Here is a 19,592-nt window from a genome sequence, read left to right on the forward strand (position 1 = left end):
GAGCAGTTCTAGGCACAGCCAAGATACTGCGCAGAACCCTCAAGCTCCCAGGCCTCTGGTAGAGGACCCGAGCTCAGAGGATGAAACAAGACCACCCGCGGAGGGTGAGAAGGGAATTTTTTTTTTTATATATACACACAATGATATAATGACACTATTTATCTTTTGAAGAATTATGATCTAAAAATAAATGTACCATGCACATTCCATAATACATATTAATTATGTGCTGTCTAGCTCATTCATTTCCAACAAATAAAGCCTTAGTCTGCTGATGGACACCAACTAAGCAGCTATGTTTAAATTAACAATAAATTAGGTAAAAATATATATATATTAATAAAATCAAAATGACAACATAGAATTTAAAAAGACAGATATTATAAATCTCCTGTGGGGTTTAAAAACCACTTTTTTAAATAGATAATATAACAGATGGACTCATTTTAAGTTTAACCAAGACATAATAAGCAGTAAATAATGTAGCGTCACTCTATGATAAGTATACACTTTCTGACAGACAATAGCCAAATATAATAAAACAGACCACAATTTTTATCAGGATCAGACAAAATGAAGCTGCACAGCAAAGTTTTTCACACACACCAGCTGTGGATTTAATAAACTCCATCAACTAATCGCTTAATGAAAAATTGTCAGATTCAGATATTAAGTGATAAACACAAACCCAAAAAATTAAACCACTATACTGAGTTGCCTGTGGCAGTTTCCTCCTGTACCCGTTGAGCTCACATCCATCTTCTTAGGTTTTACATCATGAGTTACCACAGATGGAGAAGCTTGGTGCAACAGCTAAGGCATGTCAAATGTATCTTTTAAATGTCATTCTTTACTTCTGCATTTAGGTTAATGAAGCCACAGACAGTTAAGATTCCTCACTGAACATACAATAAATGTCTGCATAAATGTCTGTGGTGACACTTTTCCTCTGAGATCTACCTGTTGTCCTCCTAGTCTGTGCGCTCTCCTTGATGTGCACTCTCACATCCTCTGAGCCTCACCAGTGCTGCTCGTCAGGAAAGTGAGTTACAGTTTTGAGTAACTTCTTGTTTTAATAGCAAAGTAATCTAGAATCTGACTTCTTTTTCTTTTTGGTCACAAAAAGTCAACTTCCACAGTTGTATGGACAATAGGGATCATCCCCCATACCCCTTCTTAAAAAGAAAAAAGAAAGCGTAAGCCGTGAATATATTGTCAATTGTCAGTTGTTGGACTGACAATGGCCAGTGGGAACATTTTAGCCCATCGGCCAAACCTAGTGTGTAATTAATATTAGCAGAACTCCGCTGCAGCTTTTACCAGGTATGATTAGTCTATTATATGATGAAAAAGGCCAAGGTTCAAGGGCAATTTTAATTTAAATGTTGTTCACTGTGTTAACATGCTCAATGATAGAAGAACCAGCCTGGTTCGTGGAAAGTTAAGCTGGTTCATGGAAACTTATATTTAATTCCCCTCACTGGAGCAGGTTAGACTAATTAACAAGTTCAGACAACTGGGTTATAATATTAATTTGCTGGAGGCTCATTCATCAGTTGTTTTTACTGAACACTGTTGAGGTCCCAGTTGTCTTGTGCTGACACTGCTGGTGTTTGAAATCACAACTGGCTGTAATCGTTTACAACTAAACTCGTCAATTCAAAATAGATAGATGAACTTCTTAAATTTATACCACAGTTTACCACAATGGGAGACATTTCTGAAGCTGGGTGTTACCAGTGGGAGCAGGTCAACTCACTGCACACAAATTTACTGCACTTCAAGTCAACTCACTGCACCTAAGCAAGTCACAGCATGTCAAGTCAATCAAGCAAATGTTTTATTAACATTTAACAGAATAATGTTATCCTAAGAGTTAAAAAACAAACAAAGCAACTGGACTTCTATTCTGTAGTTGAAGATATTTCACCTCCCATCTATGAAAAACTGGAGTGTGCAGAGTTTCACTCTTTAAACTGCATGGGATTAGAACCCTCCACTAGCAGGCTGAATATGACCCTATTAAGACAGAAGTGAAGTAAAAGAAACAGAAACACATAAAAAAAGTTCTCCAAATATGTGGATATCCTAACTGGGCTTTTTGTCAAGTCAGCAAAAAAATCTAGAAAACACACCACTGAACAGAATAAGGAGAAGAACAAATACAAGAACACTGTCATCTCTTCTGTTGCTGGAGTATCTGACAAACTCAGATACTCCAGCATTACATTTATACATTTCAAACCCAACAGGATTGTCAGACTGAGGCTGATCCATCTTAAGGACAAACTGAGCGGTGTGGTGTATGCAGTTCAGTGCAGCAAGGAATGTCAAAAACTCTATAATGGAGAAACAAACAGGTTCTCCACAGACACATAGCTCAACACAGGAGAGCCATTTCTTCAAGACAAGACTCAGCTGTGCATCTACACTTCAAGGATTAGGGACACTCCTTTTGACGACCAAAACAGATTTCAGTTTTCTATAACTTAAAATAGAGCGATAAGCCTGATACCCAAACTCGTTTCCACTCTAATTCACACCTTTATGCTTGTGACCAAAGCATCTCACTGTGAACCAGGCAAACAAAGACTAATGACCATCAGGAGGGAGGGGAGTGAGATTAATCTGAAGGTGAATTTAGCAGCATAAACGGAGCAGCTCGTGCAGTTTGAAGCTCGGAACTCCATACTCTCCAGTTTTGACTCAAGAAAGCTCCCCAGATGGGAATTGAACCATCTTTAACTACGGAAAAGAAGTCCAGTTAATTTTTTTTCAGACTCATCATTCATCATGACTTGGATGACTAAAAATCTCCTCTAACAGTATTATCATATATACATTTTTTTTTTACATTATGGTTATATACAATATATCTAGATAAATGTTTATATACTTATATAAACATGTCGCTACAATGGTAAATAGTGTAGTTAATCATCGTCATATACTATTTATGCAGAAATGCTTAAATGTGTTACCATAGACCTTGTTACCAGTAAAGTTGTGCTGATATCGGGCAGTCTATCCATCCGTCCGTCCAGCCGTCTGTCCATCTATCTATCAAATTTCATGGCAGTGCAAATATTACTTTCTGATAATTTTATTAAAATCTAGTACTTTGTGTTGGTCTATCACATAAAATCCTAGTGAAATATTTTGAAGTTTTTAATTAGAACAAGACAAAATGGGGAAAAGTTTAAGGGGTAAGAAGACTTTTTCATGGCTCTGTATTTTTGTTGAGTTGTTTTGATAATAAAGATTTACCTCCGGCTCGGGATGATCAGGAATGAGTTTTAGTGGCATTCACTCATCATATCAATCATATTCCTGCGGAGCTGAATCAGACAGAAAAATAAATCTAAATAAACTCCAAACAACACATCAGTTCAGATTCATCCACCTAATGCTAGAGTTTAGACTCATAACCATTAAAATAGTTTCACATTATGTTTTAACCCTGCAGCCATAAATATTCTTTCTTTCTTTCATTTCTTTCTTTCTTTCTTGCAGTTTTAATGACAGTAAAAAGGTCACAAACTCCTCTTTATATTTACACAAAAATAGAAAATTTAGCGTTACATGATAACGACTATAGCTGAGAATAACACGATTAACATTAATCTGTGTTTGAAGTAAACATTACATGTACTTATTTCAGCATTGCTAAACAGTGTTAATTTAACAAATTAACAATTTAGTTTTGCTTTGATAAAGTTACCCTAACGTCTTTGTCTAGATGACTGTTGACTTGTTTGTGTGTTGCAACCTGAAGTGTGAAATAAACTTCAGTGGAGTTTGAAAACAAAATATGTTTATGCCTGGTTGAACGATGTGTGTGCCCAGTTAATTTTTTTTGTAATCCATGGGGGGGCAGAAGAAAATCTTTGGGAACCACTGTACTAAGACAATATTGTTCTTCAAGTTATTGATTATGTTCTTCTGATCTTTATTAAAAGAACATTAAATCTTTGACTTTAGTGCTCGAAACTGAAGATGTAAAAGAGCTATTTACAACAGGCATGATACTAAATGTTTATAACTTTTACACAATACTCCACTTCAAAATGTCTGAACTAACCCTTTAACATCTCACATTGTTGCTTTGAAGCTAGCAGTAATAAGCAGCAAACAAAAAACAAATGAGACTGATGAATCTTTGCCTCTTCTGTGTTGATTTGATCTTGCTTAGATTTCCTGAAATAAAAACAGAAAAAAAGAGTAGTATTTTCAGTGATTTGTATTAAAAGCCAGTCTGCTGACAGTGTTTTTAAGCCGTTTTGTTTAATCCTCACTGTTTTCAAGTGTTTGCTTTGAACAGCCACTCATCCGTCCTCTCAGCTTATTAAAGACAAGAGGAAGAGGAGGGTGATAGCTCCACTAAAACACTCCGCTAGTCTGTCGCTCTGTTTGCATGTCTGTCATATGTCGAGGTAGATCCATTCAAGGACTGATCAAAAAATATCATAATTAAAGGCCTAGCATTTGGTGAAAGAATGCATTTCCCCCTTTGGAATAAGCTCATTATAACTGCAGTCAGAAAAATGTAGAATTGTAGTAGTCATTTTAATCAAGCCTTAAAAAATAACTGCACAGTCATGTACAATCTCATAAGATGTCACACTCAGTATGTGTTGTGAATGACTCCCAGTTACTACCATATCAATTTTTAGCTTTTGTCTGTAAAATTGACTGAGTTATAGTCATTTTTGTGTTGGCTTAGATCAATTAACTCTAGTGTCCACCTTGAATGGGGTTGACTCCAAATGATGATCAGTTGTAGATGTATATTAAATGAATATTTCCAGAAGGTTTTATTCAAATCAGTCTAGTGGTTCAACAAATTTTTGCTAATGAATAAACAGTGTTGATTTTAATGGTTAAAGTCAGGTTTTTAGCCAAAGATGTGGTGCTCAGAGTATGTATTGAGAATAACTTCTAGCTACTACCGCAACAATTTTTAGCACAATATCTGTAAGACTGACTAGATTATATCTATTTTTGTGTTTCCTAAGTTTAGTTGGCTCTGGTAGCCATCTTGAACTGGATTGACTCATGAACCTAATCAATTGTAGATGATTACTTTCTCAAGGTTTCATTAAAATCTGTCAAGTGGTTTATGGGAAATTTTGCTAACAAACATGCATGGGCAAAAACATTATTGCCCTTTTACCTTCAGTGGTAGGTGATAATTATTTGTGCTTTTGGGTCCCTCCTCTAATTATGATCCAGTGAGTTCTGTAGAAGGTTTGCTATGTGTTTCATTCTCAGTGAAATAAGTCTCCTCAGGAGCTGTTTTAACCAAATTATAAGTTTTTGATGGAACCTTCTGAATGACACAGATCCCATCTGACTGAAGTTAAAAAGAATGACACAAACTGTATTTTATGGATGCTGTTAAGCCTCAAACTTCCTGTTCATAATATATTTATCCCCTGCCACCAAAGGTGAAAGGGAGGTAGTAATGTTTTTGCCTGTGTATGTCTGTTGGTAGAAAATCTCATGAACCACCGAACAGATTTTATGAAACTTTTAGAAAGTAATGATTGGATCCACACCTACAAGTCAACTTGATTCACTTTGGCTGCAATTGCCAAGTGACCTAGAAAACACAATGACTATATCTTATTCATTTGTATGGACATTGGGCTAAAATTTAGTGTGGTAGTACCTGAGAATCATTCGCAACACATGTTCTGAGTTCTACTGAATCACACATGGTCTTCATTTAGAATTTAGCAGTTTACTGTTTGGAGTCAACTCGGTCTGTCTACTCGCAAATATCTTATGAACCAAAGACAAATTTTAATGACACCTAAGAAGCACTCAGAGTGTAAACCTCTGACACTGGGTCACTGACGCCACTGAATGCTTGTACAATTCGGATTGTGATCCGGATCACTGCTAAATTGTAATCCCCTGTTTGTTGTGACAACCCCAACATTTCCTGAAAATTTCATCAAAATCTGTTCATTAGTTTTTAAGTAATCTTGCTAACAGACAGACACACATTTACAAACCAACACAACAGAAAACATAATGTCCTTACGGGTGGTAATAAATGTTGAACGTAACATCTGTAACTATTTACCTTTTGAAGCCAACCCATTTCTAGAAGGCCATTACAGCCACTTGACCAGAAAGCACAAGAACTGCTATAATTCAGTCAGTTTTACAAATATAGAGGTAAAATATGGCGTGATCAAACCACATGAGAATACTTCAAGTGATACACATTGTGCAAAACCTTTGCTTAAAAGTTTGGCATTACCTCTACATGGAGACAATCATGTATGCCTGTTAGCAAAATATCTCATGAACCACAGAATGGATTTTAATAAAACTCTCAAAGTCATCACTGGGTGTACATCTATAACTGATGAACCTTTGGAGCCAACCCAATTCAAGATGGCTGCCACAGCTACAATAATTGATTTTAGCCAACTTTAAAAAAAACTATAACTTTTTAAATTTGCAAATGCTGAGCTATAATTTAACGTGATAGAAGCTTAGAATATTGTATAACAGATATTCTGAAAGTGATATAGCAGGCGATCATGCACCATTATTTTCAAAGTTTGACCAAAACTGTTAGAATTTTGACATGGAAAGCATTGGGTGATATGCATCCTTCAAGGAACTACAGATTTCTGTCCCCCGAGGACTGTTTTATGGATCATTGGCGCTGCTACATGTGACAAAAACAGAGTAATGAAGTAAATCTCCTTTAGCAGGTGGATGATGAGCAGTTGGGTCAGATCTGTGCTGCTGATACTGATCAGCTGTCTGACGCTGCAGGAAGAACAGATGGGAGTTCTGCTTAAGATCAGCCTTTCCTTAAACCTTCTCACTGTGTCCAATTAGACTTTTATCATTTGATTGTGAGTGTGTGTGTGAGTGTGTGTGGGTGGGTGGGGGGTCTGTTCACCGTCAAGCGGGTTTATATCACATTCATAAACCTGATTTATGTTTTGGAGCAAGTCAGCGGATCTGTGTGTTCGTGTTAATTTCTGCTGAGTCACCAAGCAGTATGATGCAGTGAAATCTGACCAAACAACATGTGGTACATCACATTCTGATCCACTGTAACAATCAAACAACCAGAGGCTACTGAACAGTGTCATTGTTTTTAAACTGTTTTTTATTGTTTTATATTTGTGTATATGTATTAATTAGTTTTATTTTGTAACCAGGTTGCTATGTTTTGCAGATTTCTGCCCAGGTCCCTCTTGAAAATGAGATCTTGATCTCAACAGGGTTTACCTGGTTAAATAAAATAAATAAATAAATCTGACATTTCAGTTCTGATTTCAGGCTTTTATTTTTACAGCTCTGATCAGCCTTCAAATTTTGGTCTTGTGATCTCATTATTGACTAACCAAATTATTATCACCCTTCGCTATAAAAGATGGACTATTCTGTATGTGTGTATGTTTGCTTGCAAAATGTCTCATGAACCACTGGATGGATTTAAATAAAACTCTCAGAAACTAATCATTGGATGCACCTATCAAATGATTAACTTCTGGACTCAGCCCAATTAAAGATGACCTCCTCAGCTAATTAACTTTAGATTAAACAAAAATAGATGTCACTTACTCAATTGCTCTAGTAATTAAGCTAAAATTTGGTGTGGTAGTAGCTGAGAATAGGCATGGCTATGAGATTCTGATGGCCCTGAGCAAATAAATAACAACACAATTTGACCATATTAAAACAAAAAAAGTAAGTATCCATGCATCCATTTTCTTTAAATCCTGGACAGGTCTCCAGTTCATGACAGAGACACATAGAGACTTATGAGAAAAACAACCATTCACACTAACATGCATGTTTTTGGTCTGTGGGAGGAAACCCACACAGACATGGTAGAACATGTAAACTCCACACAGAAAGGCCCCGTCTGGGAGGCAACTCTCTAGTTGTGAGGCGACAGCTCTAACTACCGGAATGCCATGTTAATGTACAACAAAGATTTTCTTTCCTTTTTAGCCATTATGTATTTTTCATTTAACAAAAATAACAATAATTGCCTGATTTAAATAAATGTTTATGTAACAACCCTTATAAATATTTACACACTTAGAAATAATACTTAGAAGAGCATTTTCACTTTAAAAAAAAACTAAATTGTGGGCTATAGTAAAATGGTTGTAGCAGCTAATGCTACATCTTCATTTTTCTACTTGGAAATTAAGTACAGTATGTACAAGTATTGCAGACTGCTGATTTTGTTTTTAAGTGTCTGGTTAAAATCTGTTGACTGAATAATTGAGTTCCTCATTCACACCCCTAGTTCATCTTGAGCAAAGCTACCAAAGTACGACTTGGTGGATGGGTGCACACATCGTTCAACCAGACATAAACCTATACACATATTTTGTTTTCAAACTCCACTGAAGTTTATTTCACACTTCAGGTTGCAACAAAACAAACTACAAACCATCTTTACAGTGAAACACTTTTGTGTAACTGTTTTTTGTTTTTTTTTCATCCATACCACTTCCCGCACTCCCCCTGCACTGGCACTGCGCCCACCCCCCAGGGGACGCACCCCACACTTTGGGAACCGCTGTCTTAAACAATTGTCCTCATGATTTTAACCCCATTCTGTTTTGTTATTGTTTGATTAAGTGAAGTCTGCTATGTTAACCAAAGCTGACAGAAAGCAGGTGCAACAAGTGTTTCCCTATCTTTAAACAAAACTTTATCACTGGTGGAATCCAAAATGTTTTTGTCCTCATACTAGTTCCCCATAGCTACGGCCCCACATCTACATCTGCCTCATGTAGGAAAAACAAATACTTTCTCTTGGTGGATAAGGCAGCACCACAGACCCCTCATCTCCTCACAAAGATGGCACAGAGGTGCATGTATAATCAATTAGTAGCAACACTAAAAGGCCAGTATGTTGCGTATAAATGCAGCCAGTTGCTCTGCAGCTTTAGCTCTCCTAAGCTCTTTTTTCTACCCTTCCACATACTTTGCTCTTCTCACGAAGACATTGTGTGTATTGATATATATCCCATGGATATTTTTCAACCAAGAATGATGCAATCAGGAGCTAGTTTTCTCTCGTATTTGAGAGAGGAGCTGCTGGTCCTGAGGACAAAGGCACACGCCGGAACACGACACCCAATCCCGGAGTAGCTGCAGAGGAGAGCCCGGGGCTGCAAAGCCGGTGCTAAGCTGAAGACTAAGCTAATGGACAACCGGCGGCGACGCAAACCGTCTATTCCCTCTGTGATCATGGAGAATGGAAACTTGCTGCCGAACAAGATCGACGAGCTATCTGCCCTCAACAACCAGCGGATTTACCGCGACAGCAGCTTGTTACTGTTTACAGAGACATGGCTAACCCAGCTCGTACCAGATGCTCACGTGGATCTGCGGGGCTTCACTGTTGTTAGAGCCGACAGAGACACTAGAGCCTGCGGGAAGAGCAAAGGTGGGGGACTGATCATCTACGTGAATAGTCGCTGGTGTAACCAAGGCCATATCACTGTAAAGGAGGTCTTATGTTGGAGCTGTTAGCCGTTAGCCTCCAGCCCTACTACATCCCCCGTGAATTCAGTCACGTGATCGCCATCTTTACATCGCCCCCAGTGCAGATGCAGCCACTGCATGTGAGCAGATATGTTCTGTTTCGGCAAAACTACAGACACCACTGACTAAGATGTGCTGCTTAGCCCACACTATGAGGACATAGAGAGGATGACACACTGTCTGACAGATTATCTCAACTTCTGTGCAGACATGGTCTCCCCCGCCAAGACTGTACAGTGTTACACCAACAACAATCCATAGGTAACACAGAAAGTCAAGGCTGTCCTCAACAAGAAGAAGGCCGCCTTCCAGAGCAGGAACAGGGAGGCGATGAGAACAGCACAGCAAGAGGTGAAATGCTGCTTGAAGGAAGCCAAGGACAGCTACAGGAGGAAGGTGGAACAGAAACTAGAGGAAAACAGCATGAGGGGAGTCTGGGAAGGTGTGAAAACCATCACATGCCACAATACCAAGACCAGAGTTGTAGGGGAAACAGTGGAGAAGGCGAACGAGATGAACAACTTCTTCAACCAGTTTAACCGGCCTGTCATGCGGGGTGGAAACGGAGGCGAACCCAGAGTGCAGACTCACTTTTCAAAAACAAAAACTAATTTATTAAATAAAGAAAATAAATAAAAACAAACCTCTGACGTGGCAGCAAACTAAACTTAACAAAAATCCAAAGCATGGCATGGCAAGGCAACGATGAAAACAAAACATGGATACAGCAAAAGACAAACAATGATCCGACAGGGTATGAGAGAAATGACCAGGTATTTGAACACTGGGGTTGACGAGGTAAATGGAAACAGGTGAGTGGGGATAATGGCAGACAGGTGGAGATGGGCGTGGCAAGGAAGGCAGAAGAGTGACAGGGGAGGAGTGAATACTGAGAACAACACAACCAGGAAAAAACCAAACTGAAATAATAACTCAGAAACTCAAATCCTCACACGGCCCCTGCACCCCTCGACCCTCTCCCTCGCTGTATCCATCTCTTCCTCTTGCCTCAACACACCCTCTTTGGCTACCACAGTGGCCTCCTCCTCCTCCCCATCATCATCAACAATCACAACACAGACTCCATTCTTCACTGTGGACCAGGTCAGAGGTCAACTGAGGAGGCTTCACCCCAGGAAAGCAGCAGGGCCTGACAGAGTATGTCCTCGAATGCTGAAGGCCTGCGCTGCAGAACTGGGTGAGCCGATCCAGCGTCTCTTTAATCTCAGCCTGCAGGTGGGGATAGTGCCTACCCTCTGGAAGACATCATGCATTGTTCCAGTTCCGAAAAAAAAAAACGTCCAAGCGAGTTAAATGACTTCCAACCGGTGGCACTCACTTCCCATCTGATGAAGATGCTGGAGCGGCTCTTCCTCTGTCTCCTCAGACCCCAGGTGCAACATGTCCAGGATGGTCTGCAGTTCGCGTACCAGGCAGGTGTTGGTGTCGAAGACGCAATCATCTACCTGCTACACCGAGTCCACTCGCACCTACATAAGGGGAATGGCACAGTGAGGATTCTGTTTCTAGACTTCTCAAGTGCTTTCAACACCATCCAGCCCCTTATGCTTCAGGATAAACTGAACAGGATGCGTGTGGATCCTGGTCACCTGTATCTCCAGCTATCTCATGGACAGACCACAGTATGTCAGGCTGAAAGACATCACGTCTGACACTCTGATCAGCAGCACTGGAGCACCCCAGGGCATGGTGCTGGCCCCTCTTCTCTTCACGCTGTACATTGCAGACTTCTGCTACAACTCAGAGCTGTGTCATATTCAGAAGTTCGCTGATGATACAGCCATAGTTGGGTGCATCAGGGATGACAGAGAGGAGGAGTATCAGAGCCTGGTGAGGGACTTTGCAGCCTGGTGTCACAGGAATCATCTGCAGCTCAACACCTCAAAGACTAAGGAACTGGTAATTGACTTTGGGAGGTCCAGACCAAAATCACAACCAGTTCTGATTGAGGGAGATGAGGTGGAGGCTGTGGATTCCTACAAATACCTCGGCCTGTGGCTGGACAGCAAGCTGGACTGGACGTGTAACATCGATCACCTGTACAGAAAGGGACAGATTAGGCTGTACTTTCTAAGGAGGCTACGGTCCTTCAACATCTGCAGGAAACTTCTGTGGATGTTCTACCAGTCCGTGGTCGCAAGTGTCCTGTTCTACACCGTGGTGTGCTGGGAGGGCAGCATATCCAAGAAAGACACGTACAGGCTGGACAAGCTGATCAGGCGGGCTAGCTCTGTGGTCGGCACAAAGCTGGACTCTCTGGTGGCAGTGGCAGAGAAGAGGACTTTTAAGAAACTGCTGGACATTATGGATAATGCCAGTCATCCTCTACACACTGTCATCAGCCACCAGAGGAGCCTGTTCAGTGACAGACTGCTCCTTCCCAAGTGCAGGACTAACAGACTTAAAAACTCTTTTGTCCAGCACGCCATCAGGCTGTACAACTCCTCCTTGCCTGGAAGAGCATTTTGTAGCATTATCTGTTGCATTATCTGGACGATATCTCGTCCTGTCTGGGGTGTACCCTGCCTCTCGTACAATGACTGCAGTAGCTCCCCTGGGACTCTGAATGGAAAAAGCTGGTAAAGAGGATGGATGGATGGATGGATGGATTTTTCTAAGTGTGATTTCTAAAGATTGTCATTGGACATAGAAAAACTAATGAGAATCTTTAGGCATCTTCGGTTCCATTCAGTTGTTATTCAGAGGGCTGTGGTGTGATTACAAAATGATTACCAATGAATTTTGATCATCTTAAAACTTAACTATGGCCTATTTTACATAAATAAACACTGATTTATATAGTTTCATGTCTAATAAAGTGTGTACAATAACATAAAAAACTATTAATCCTAGGCTGCCAACCAACAATTAGTATAGATATTAACTTTACTTTGAAAACACCATAGAAAAGCTAATGTGTTTAGCATCGTGTTTATCAATGAAATTTTATACATATACCAAACATTTCAAAGTTATTTCTAAAGACAGTTTAAGATAACTTCAGCTGATACTTACATACATATGTTTCTCAGAATTCAGAGAGGGAAAGAAAAACAATAATGTAAAACACAGCTTCATTGCTACATGTTTCTACTACAGAAATCTACAGTAAATCTACTTTAACAATTGGCACCCTGGCACACAGCAAATTAGTGGTAAATATTGGAACACTTTTGGCTGTATGTTTATTTAAATCCTAATATGGCATGTTTTTGCCAAAAGAGCTTGGACTTAAAGTTTTGTTGTTGTTGTTTTAATTTGAAATATTTGAAGTACGCTCTTCATACACAAATGCAATTACAGAGTTTAAACTGATTCTTGCATGACCAGAATTAAATTAAATGTTTTTAAAGATGATGAACAAAGCAATACTGTTGCTATTTTTGAAAAGCCAGTATACCTTATAACTGCCCAAGTGAGTTTCTTTTTTTATTTTGGTCACAGCAAGTCTTTATTAAGTGTCCTAAAACCAAAAGTCAACCTGCACAATTAAAAATATGTCAGAACTAATAACCCCAAAGTTTTCTAAGTTTTTAAAGTGTAATTGAAGATGTATTCAAATTGTTAGTATGTTGTCAACATAAAGTAAAGACGTTCTATTTGCTGTAGTATTGTCTGGGACTTCCTGATTTAAAGCCTCTTAGGAACAGTGAAGCATTCTCTGTCAGTCTGCCCAACAACATGTGAAAGCCCTACACTTAGTTCTGCCCCAGTTCTCTCTGGGTTATGGATGGGGTAGGGGGCAGTTAAATCAGACCGCTCTCAAGTGTCATGAAGCAGTATGAGTTTGAACACGAATAATGGATGAGCATTTATATGTTGGAGCCCATGGAGGCTGTTTGGACCAGAGTGTCAGCACAACAACAACCATCTTTCAGCTACAGTTAACACTCAGTACATATAATGTTTACTGACTACATTTATGTGATACAAACTTTCTTTTGTAAATTCTAGACCAGTGGTGGGCAGTTATTGGCCACATGTTGTGTAGACCAACGGTTTTATTGCAGATTTGCCAATTGTAGACTTTAGGATAATCAAGAAATCTGGTTTCTATTAGTTGCTAAGTGTAGACATTGTAACCAGTCGTATCCAGAATTTATTTTTGTAAAATAATATACAATAAAAAAGCTAGAAAATTTCTGCAAAAATGTTGAAGGGTGCCAGTATAGCTTCTGCTCAAATTTGTAACATAACTTTGCAATAATTTAAAAAAGAAATAATTACATTTTGATGTCTGAACTGTATAAGAAGTGTAAAAACAATGCAAAAATGGAAATGGAAATGTTAAAGCTACTGCCAGTGCATCATTGTGGTCACCATGGTAACCACACTCCCTGTCTGTCACTCCCTGACTGCCATGTTAATGAGAAGCAGACAGAAAGAGACTGAAAATTAGTCTGAAACGGATATTGTGGGAAAACCCTTGAACCCTAAGGCTCAGAAAACAGTTATGGCTCCTTTATAGTCCATAAGAAGTCAGCATCTCTCATTGACAAAAATCATGTCATTTTGTTTTCCTAGTAGCGTTGTCTGCTCCTTCTCGACACAAGGTCCAAGCAGAACATTTTCTTTCAGGGGTTTGAGCCAAATGTTGTGGGACTGGTCAGAAGTTTTGTGGGCATGTTTATGCAGAAAAGACGATGAGCATTAATGGAGTCATTTTGCTTCTACTGCTCCACTGAAAAGCAGCTGGTCAAGGATGTTAGAAAACACAGCCATCTTTCCAAGGTTTAGACCTATGAATTTATAAAGAAAGTGAATTGAAAAAGTACTTGTGCACAGTCATTGTGCACAGATGCTGACTCAGCATTCAGCCAAAATTTATGCACTGACATTCTTAAGAATGAATAAATATTATCCATATATAGTAAATAATCATTTAAGTTGCACTTGAAAGATGAGGTATTAAAGTCAGCCATAGCAAGACAGGGTACATGAGTGTGAATGAGAGAGAGGCAGGTGGAACAGTGAGGCTACTGCTGCCCCAGTACAGGGGCCACTAGTGATGTTGGGTTAACTGTGGTGACCCCTGAAAGGGGAACAGTCAAAAGAAAACGAAGAAGAATCAAATAATCATTTAAGTAATGATTAATTAGATAAACAGTTGGGGAAACGCACATGATTTTGCTGTATGTCAAACTCCAACATTAAAATCATTTGATACGAATTAAAATTATTATTTTTTGTAGGTCTTTCTCCCTAAGAAATAAATTTTGTTTTGTTGATCTTGAACAAGTGAAGTAATGTTTAATATTTGGCTATATATTGATATTTTATATCATTAATTGATTGACTAATTTATTTTATGATCAATTGATCTAAACAACTCATTTTCCTCCAAAAAATGAATTGAGAAAATTTAATTGAATCAACAATTAAACTTTCATTTGTCTTTTTTTTAATATTAAACTTTGGCTTTTATTATTTTCTTTTCATTTTTCTTTTTTGGTTTGTGGCTGCTTGTCACAGAAGCTAACCTGCTGCCTTGGATTTCCCTCAGGATTAAACAAATATTGATCTGTTGGTCTTATCTCACTGTGTTCCTGAGCTGACCCTTGTCTGGCTCCTTAAAGGACTCCTCATCCTTTTGAAGTGAGTTGCATGAAGGGCTTATGTCTATGGTCAGTGTCTTACCTGCAGCAGACAACAGTCAGAACAATCTTAGTTTAGCCACAAATCAGGAGGGACTTTCATGAATTTAACATCTACTCAAAGCAGGAACCAATGGAGAGCAAATTTATCTAAAACAACTCTAACCCAAAACTGTCCCAGCAGTTGGAGTGAATTTTTACACCTCACCACTTATTGCATGAAGCAGTTGTTCTCTTTGTCACAAATTTCTTAACTTTTGTCTTGACTGTGTTCGGACTAGCTGTTAGCTTTCCTGTCCTGTTGGGCAAGGCCCCGTCTACACTAAAGTGGCCTTTTGTGATTATGCAAATGTTTTTTTTTTTTACTGTGTCAACCTTGTGTCCATATGGAAACCGTGTTTTAGGAGCCAAAAAACATATTTTATTAAAGTAAGGCCCTGTCAGCATGGGAATTTTGTCTTTCCAAAAGGATAAGGGTGTATGTAGACATCAAACAACTCATCCAAACACATAGGACGTTATTCAGGTGACAGGTTTTTCAGCTTTTCTGACGTTTATCTGCCTTTTTTCACAGTGACCTTCGTGGACTGTGGTGAAGGAAAGGTGTTGTTCAGAGTTGGCAATTCACCTGATTTTATCGTGAGTCAGCAAGGTGTTGTCTACGCCCAACAGCACCTGAACCTGGTGGGAAAGAACAAAGCTGAGGTGGTGGTCTATGCTCAAGACCTGCAGTCCAAACAGCTGTGGAAGATCAAAGTTCATCTCCACATTCGTCCAAAAAACAGCACTGCACCACAACAGGTATGTATATATACGCATGTCGAGTGCATGTTCACGTTTTATGGATGTAAACCATGAATGTTATTAGTTGGCCTTGTATTTATGCTGGAGGGTCCAGTGCATGCAATCACATGAGAAATACATTAGTCACAGGTGATCAACACCCTTGTTCAAAAGAGAGTGTACATGGCTTTTTTAATAGTTTTTTGCTAACAACCATGATGAATAGGCCACCATATTTTTGCAAGTAGTTCAAAGTTTAAACTGATAGTGTTGTGAATATTTAGTGTAATAGTGTACCTTCAAACAAACGCCCCCCAAAAGAGTATCAGCGCTCCCTTTTGAAAATATTGCTGCCAGCGCCCCCTGGGGGGCGGTACCGCCCCCATTGAGAAACACTAGTATAGACTCTTAATTGTGGTCTCAGACCACGCTTCAGTCTTTATGAACATTTACTTCCAGAAAGTTGCTAATGGGAGACCACATCTACTCCTAGATAGTGACTTGCTAAATTTAGTCTCTAAACCAATCAGTTTTTACTTTCAGGTTAATATGACTTCAGAAGTCACAGCCTCCGTGTTATGGGAAGAAATGAAGGCTTAATAAGGGAGGAGATTGTTTCACATTGTGCACGTTTTTAGATTCTTTATGAGCAATTTCATACCAGCTAAATACATACACAGAACAAATATTGTTGCAACCTGAACAGAATCTTATCACATCACAGCAAATCACTAAACATTTACTCAATTTGAAATTTACATTTTAAGAACCAGTACATTGTTGGCTCACCAACTGCAACACATACAATGCCTCGAGTTGAAACTAATGCAGGAGTAACATTAGGACCACTGGAAATAAATACAATTTTAGTGCAATTTTATCAGTGGCTGTGTTAATCTGATAGCTCTCATTTTTGCAGACCTCATATCCCGCCTCAGTGGCATTAACACTCCTGCTCTGGAACAGAATCTGGTCAAGAAACTGTACCAACCAATCCTGGCAATAGACCTAGAGGCTGCAGTTAAATCTTTACAAAGCAGTAAAAGCACAGGTCCAGATGACTTCCTATCCAAAGACTACAAAACCTTTTGGAAGTAGATGGCCCTAGTCCTATCAGAGATGTTTACTGAGTCTTTGTTTACAAGCATGCCTACCCAAAGGTTGTTGCTTTTGAGAAAGGATGAAGACCCTATGTGATTCATATTGTGCTATCAGTTAGACTTCAAACTTCTGGCACAGCTACTGGCAGGTTCTTAGAAGTAGTTTTATTCTCATTCATATTCTTAGATGAAACTGAGTTTATTGGAGATAGGTGTTTTCTCCCGGAGACTCTCTGGCTTCGCCACTGCCTCTCACTCTAATGCGCTTCAGATATGACAATGATTTTTTAGAAAAAACGTGTGGCATCAATTATTTATCATAACTGGTTTTCCTTGGCCTATCAACACAATTTAAAAACCGGTGTATAGTTTGAAGTCTGTCCTTTTGAAACAAATTGAAACAGGGTCTCAAAAAGGATGCATCTTTCCCACTAAAATGATTCAAATCGTTCATGGGACTTGGACACTCTGGCGCATCCATCGACTCCAGAGGGTTAAGTCTTCTTTTTGTTTTTTTCTTGGATTGTAATGCTGCCTCAGTCATTGCATAGGAGGTTTCCAATATATCTGGCATAAGTAGAAATGGTGTGGAGTTGAATATAGCTCTAAATGTTGATAGCCTCCTGTTACTCCTGTCTGATCTGTCACACTCTAGATGCATTCGGTAAAATTTCTTGGCAAAAGAGATATTTGCTGTTAATAGAGAGGCAAATTTATTTGGTTTATGTTTATCTATGTTTCCACCATGTTGGCACCGGGATTCAAACCATTGATCTTCCTGTCATGTAACTTAACTGTTACACCAACTCCCAGACAGCTACAGCTGGTATAATAACCTGGCCAAAAAAGGAGATAGAAGCCACTGACATCAAGACACAAAAGCTCCTCCCAATGTACAGAGGGTTTCAGTATTAATTTTTGACTATATCACCCAGCCCTATTAGGTTTCAGTTTCCTCACGCGACTCACAGAGGCTTACAGTCTTGTCTGTCACTTGAGTTATAAACATGTTTAAAAAAAAATGTGTGACAAATATTCTCTCTCAAAATAGTCAAAGAATCACTGCAGGCATCTCCAGCCTGTCTTATAAGCGCTAAAGCTGTATTTTCACACAGGCCAGGTAGCTCTAGGATGTCCAATTTTAAAAGGCACACTTTATAAACAGTGAAATATAATCAATGGGAAGTGATGGAAAAATATTGAGTGTTACACCCATGTGTTTCTCATTAAACATGCTGATGGACTCGTGACATTGATGAGACATTGTTCTTACTGATTGCATCTCTCTTGGACATTGACTTCAGCCTTTGAGTGTGGTGATTCTTTCACCCAGAGTAATTATTAAAAGTCTGGTCTTCATTTCTAGTTAAAAGAAGAGTACAGCAGATTAAACCATAAACATAGATGTGGCTGCCAATATGGGTGCAAAGTCAGTATGGTGTGGGCAGAGGAGGGCAACAAAATAATGTGCATGTTCAAAATTGCAGTTTTACAAGCCGTGCACATGAAAATAAAAGGTGGTGTCAAAAACTGGCCACTCTAAATGTGGCCACACAGCTCATTGGTCACAAACACTTAGAATGTAGTGAAGACTACACTGGGAAATTCACAAATTTCTTGCAATTTTGAGTCTCCGGCTTGTCTCCAACAGTTGCAGCCCTGTGAGATACTACTTTAAGTTGTGTATACCTGAATCAAGACTAACTGAGAATCTGTGTGTCCATGTGTGAAACCATGTGTTGAAGTCTTTATAAGTGGTGGGAGGGAGCAAACATGTACAGTCATAAAGATTTGTAGCTACAGAGCACAAGCTCAGTGCCACACACACACCACACATGATGACAGGTGGTAGTCACTTTTAAGAAGACTATAATAAGGGCATTAATTCAGGCCAGTGGAATGAGGTCAGAGACACCCTGAGTCACCAGCCAGCACTCAGCTGTGGTACTTGGTTCTGTGTGTGTGTGTGTGTGTGTGAGTGTGAGAGAGAGAGACAGAGTGAGACCTCATGCACATTTTATCCCGGCTTGTTTACAATCTCTACAGGTAAAGTCCAGTGATGCAGAACTGACTCAGCAGGAGCCAGAGATCTTGTTTCCATGGCGCAACATGGTCGTCAGGGGCGACAGCACTCTGAGGCGTGCAAAGAGAGATTGGGTCATTCCACCAATCAACGTCCCAGAAAACTCACGAGGACAATTCCCAGAGGATCTAGTCAGGGTGAGATCCACACACACACACCTAAATAAAAAAATATATACTTTTTTACAGCCGCTGAAAGCACCCTGCCCTCATGTGCAGAACACAAACTCATCCAAAATATAAAGTCATTCTAAAAATCAACAGTCAGTCAACATTTATTTATAAAGCCCTTTATAATCAAAAGGGGATCAAAGTGCTTCACAATACAAAAGTTAAAACAGAAATTAAGAACAGTATATAAGGATCACAAAATAGGAATAAAATGGTAGAATGCCATTAGGTATTAAAGCCTGCCTGAATAAAAAGGTTTTGAGGCTGAAATTAAAAGGACCCAGGCTGGTGATGG

At 39.2% G+C, this 19,592-nt stretch overlaps 1 protein-coding gene across 1 annotated transcript in view; it reads left to right on the forward strand.

The window, feature by feature from the left end:
- LOC108246957 (cadherin-2) overlaps positions 1–19,592 on the forward strand; it is a 122,281-nt gene that overhangs the window by 56,508 nt on the left and 46,181 nt on the right. Inside the window, exons 3-4 of the mRNA XM_017434750.3 lie at positions 15,736–15,962; positions 19,091–19,264. Of these exons, the coding sequence (XP_017290239.1) occupies positions 15,736–15,962; positions 19,091–19,264 (401 nt within the window). The remainder of the gene's footprint in view (positions 1–15,735; positions 15,963–19,090; positions 19,265–19,592) is intronic.

This window comes from Kryptolebias marmoratus, linkage group LG18 (assembly GCF_001649575.2).
Source record: "Kryptolebias marmoratus isolate JLee-2015 linkage group LG18, ASM164957v2, whole genome shotgun sequence".
NCBI lineage: Eukaryota > Metazoa > Chordata > Actinopteri > Cyprinodontiformes > Rivulidae > Kryptolebias > Kryptolebias marmoratus.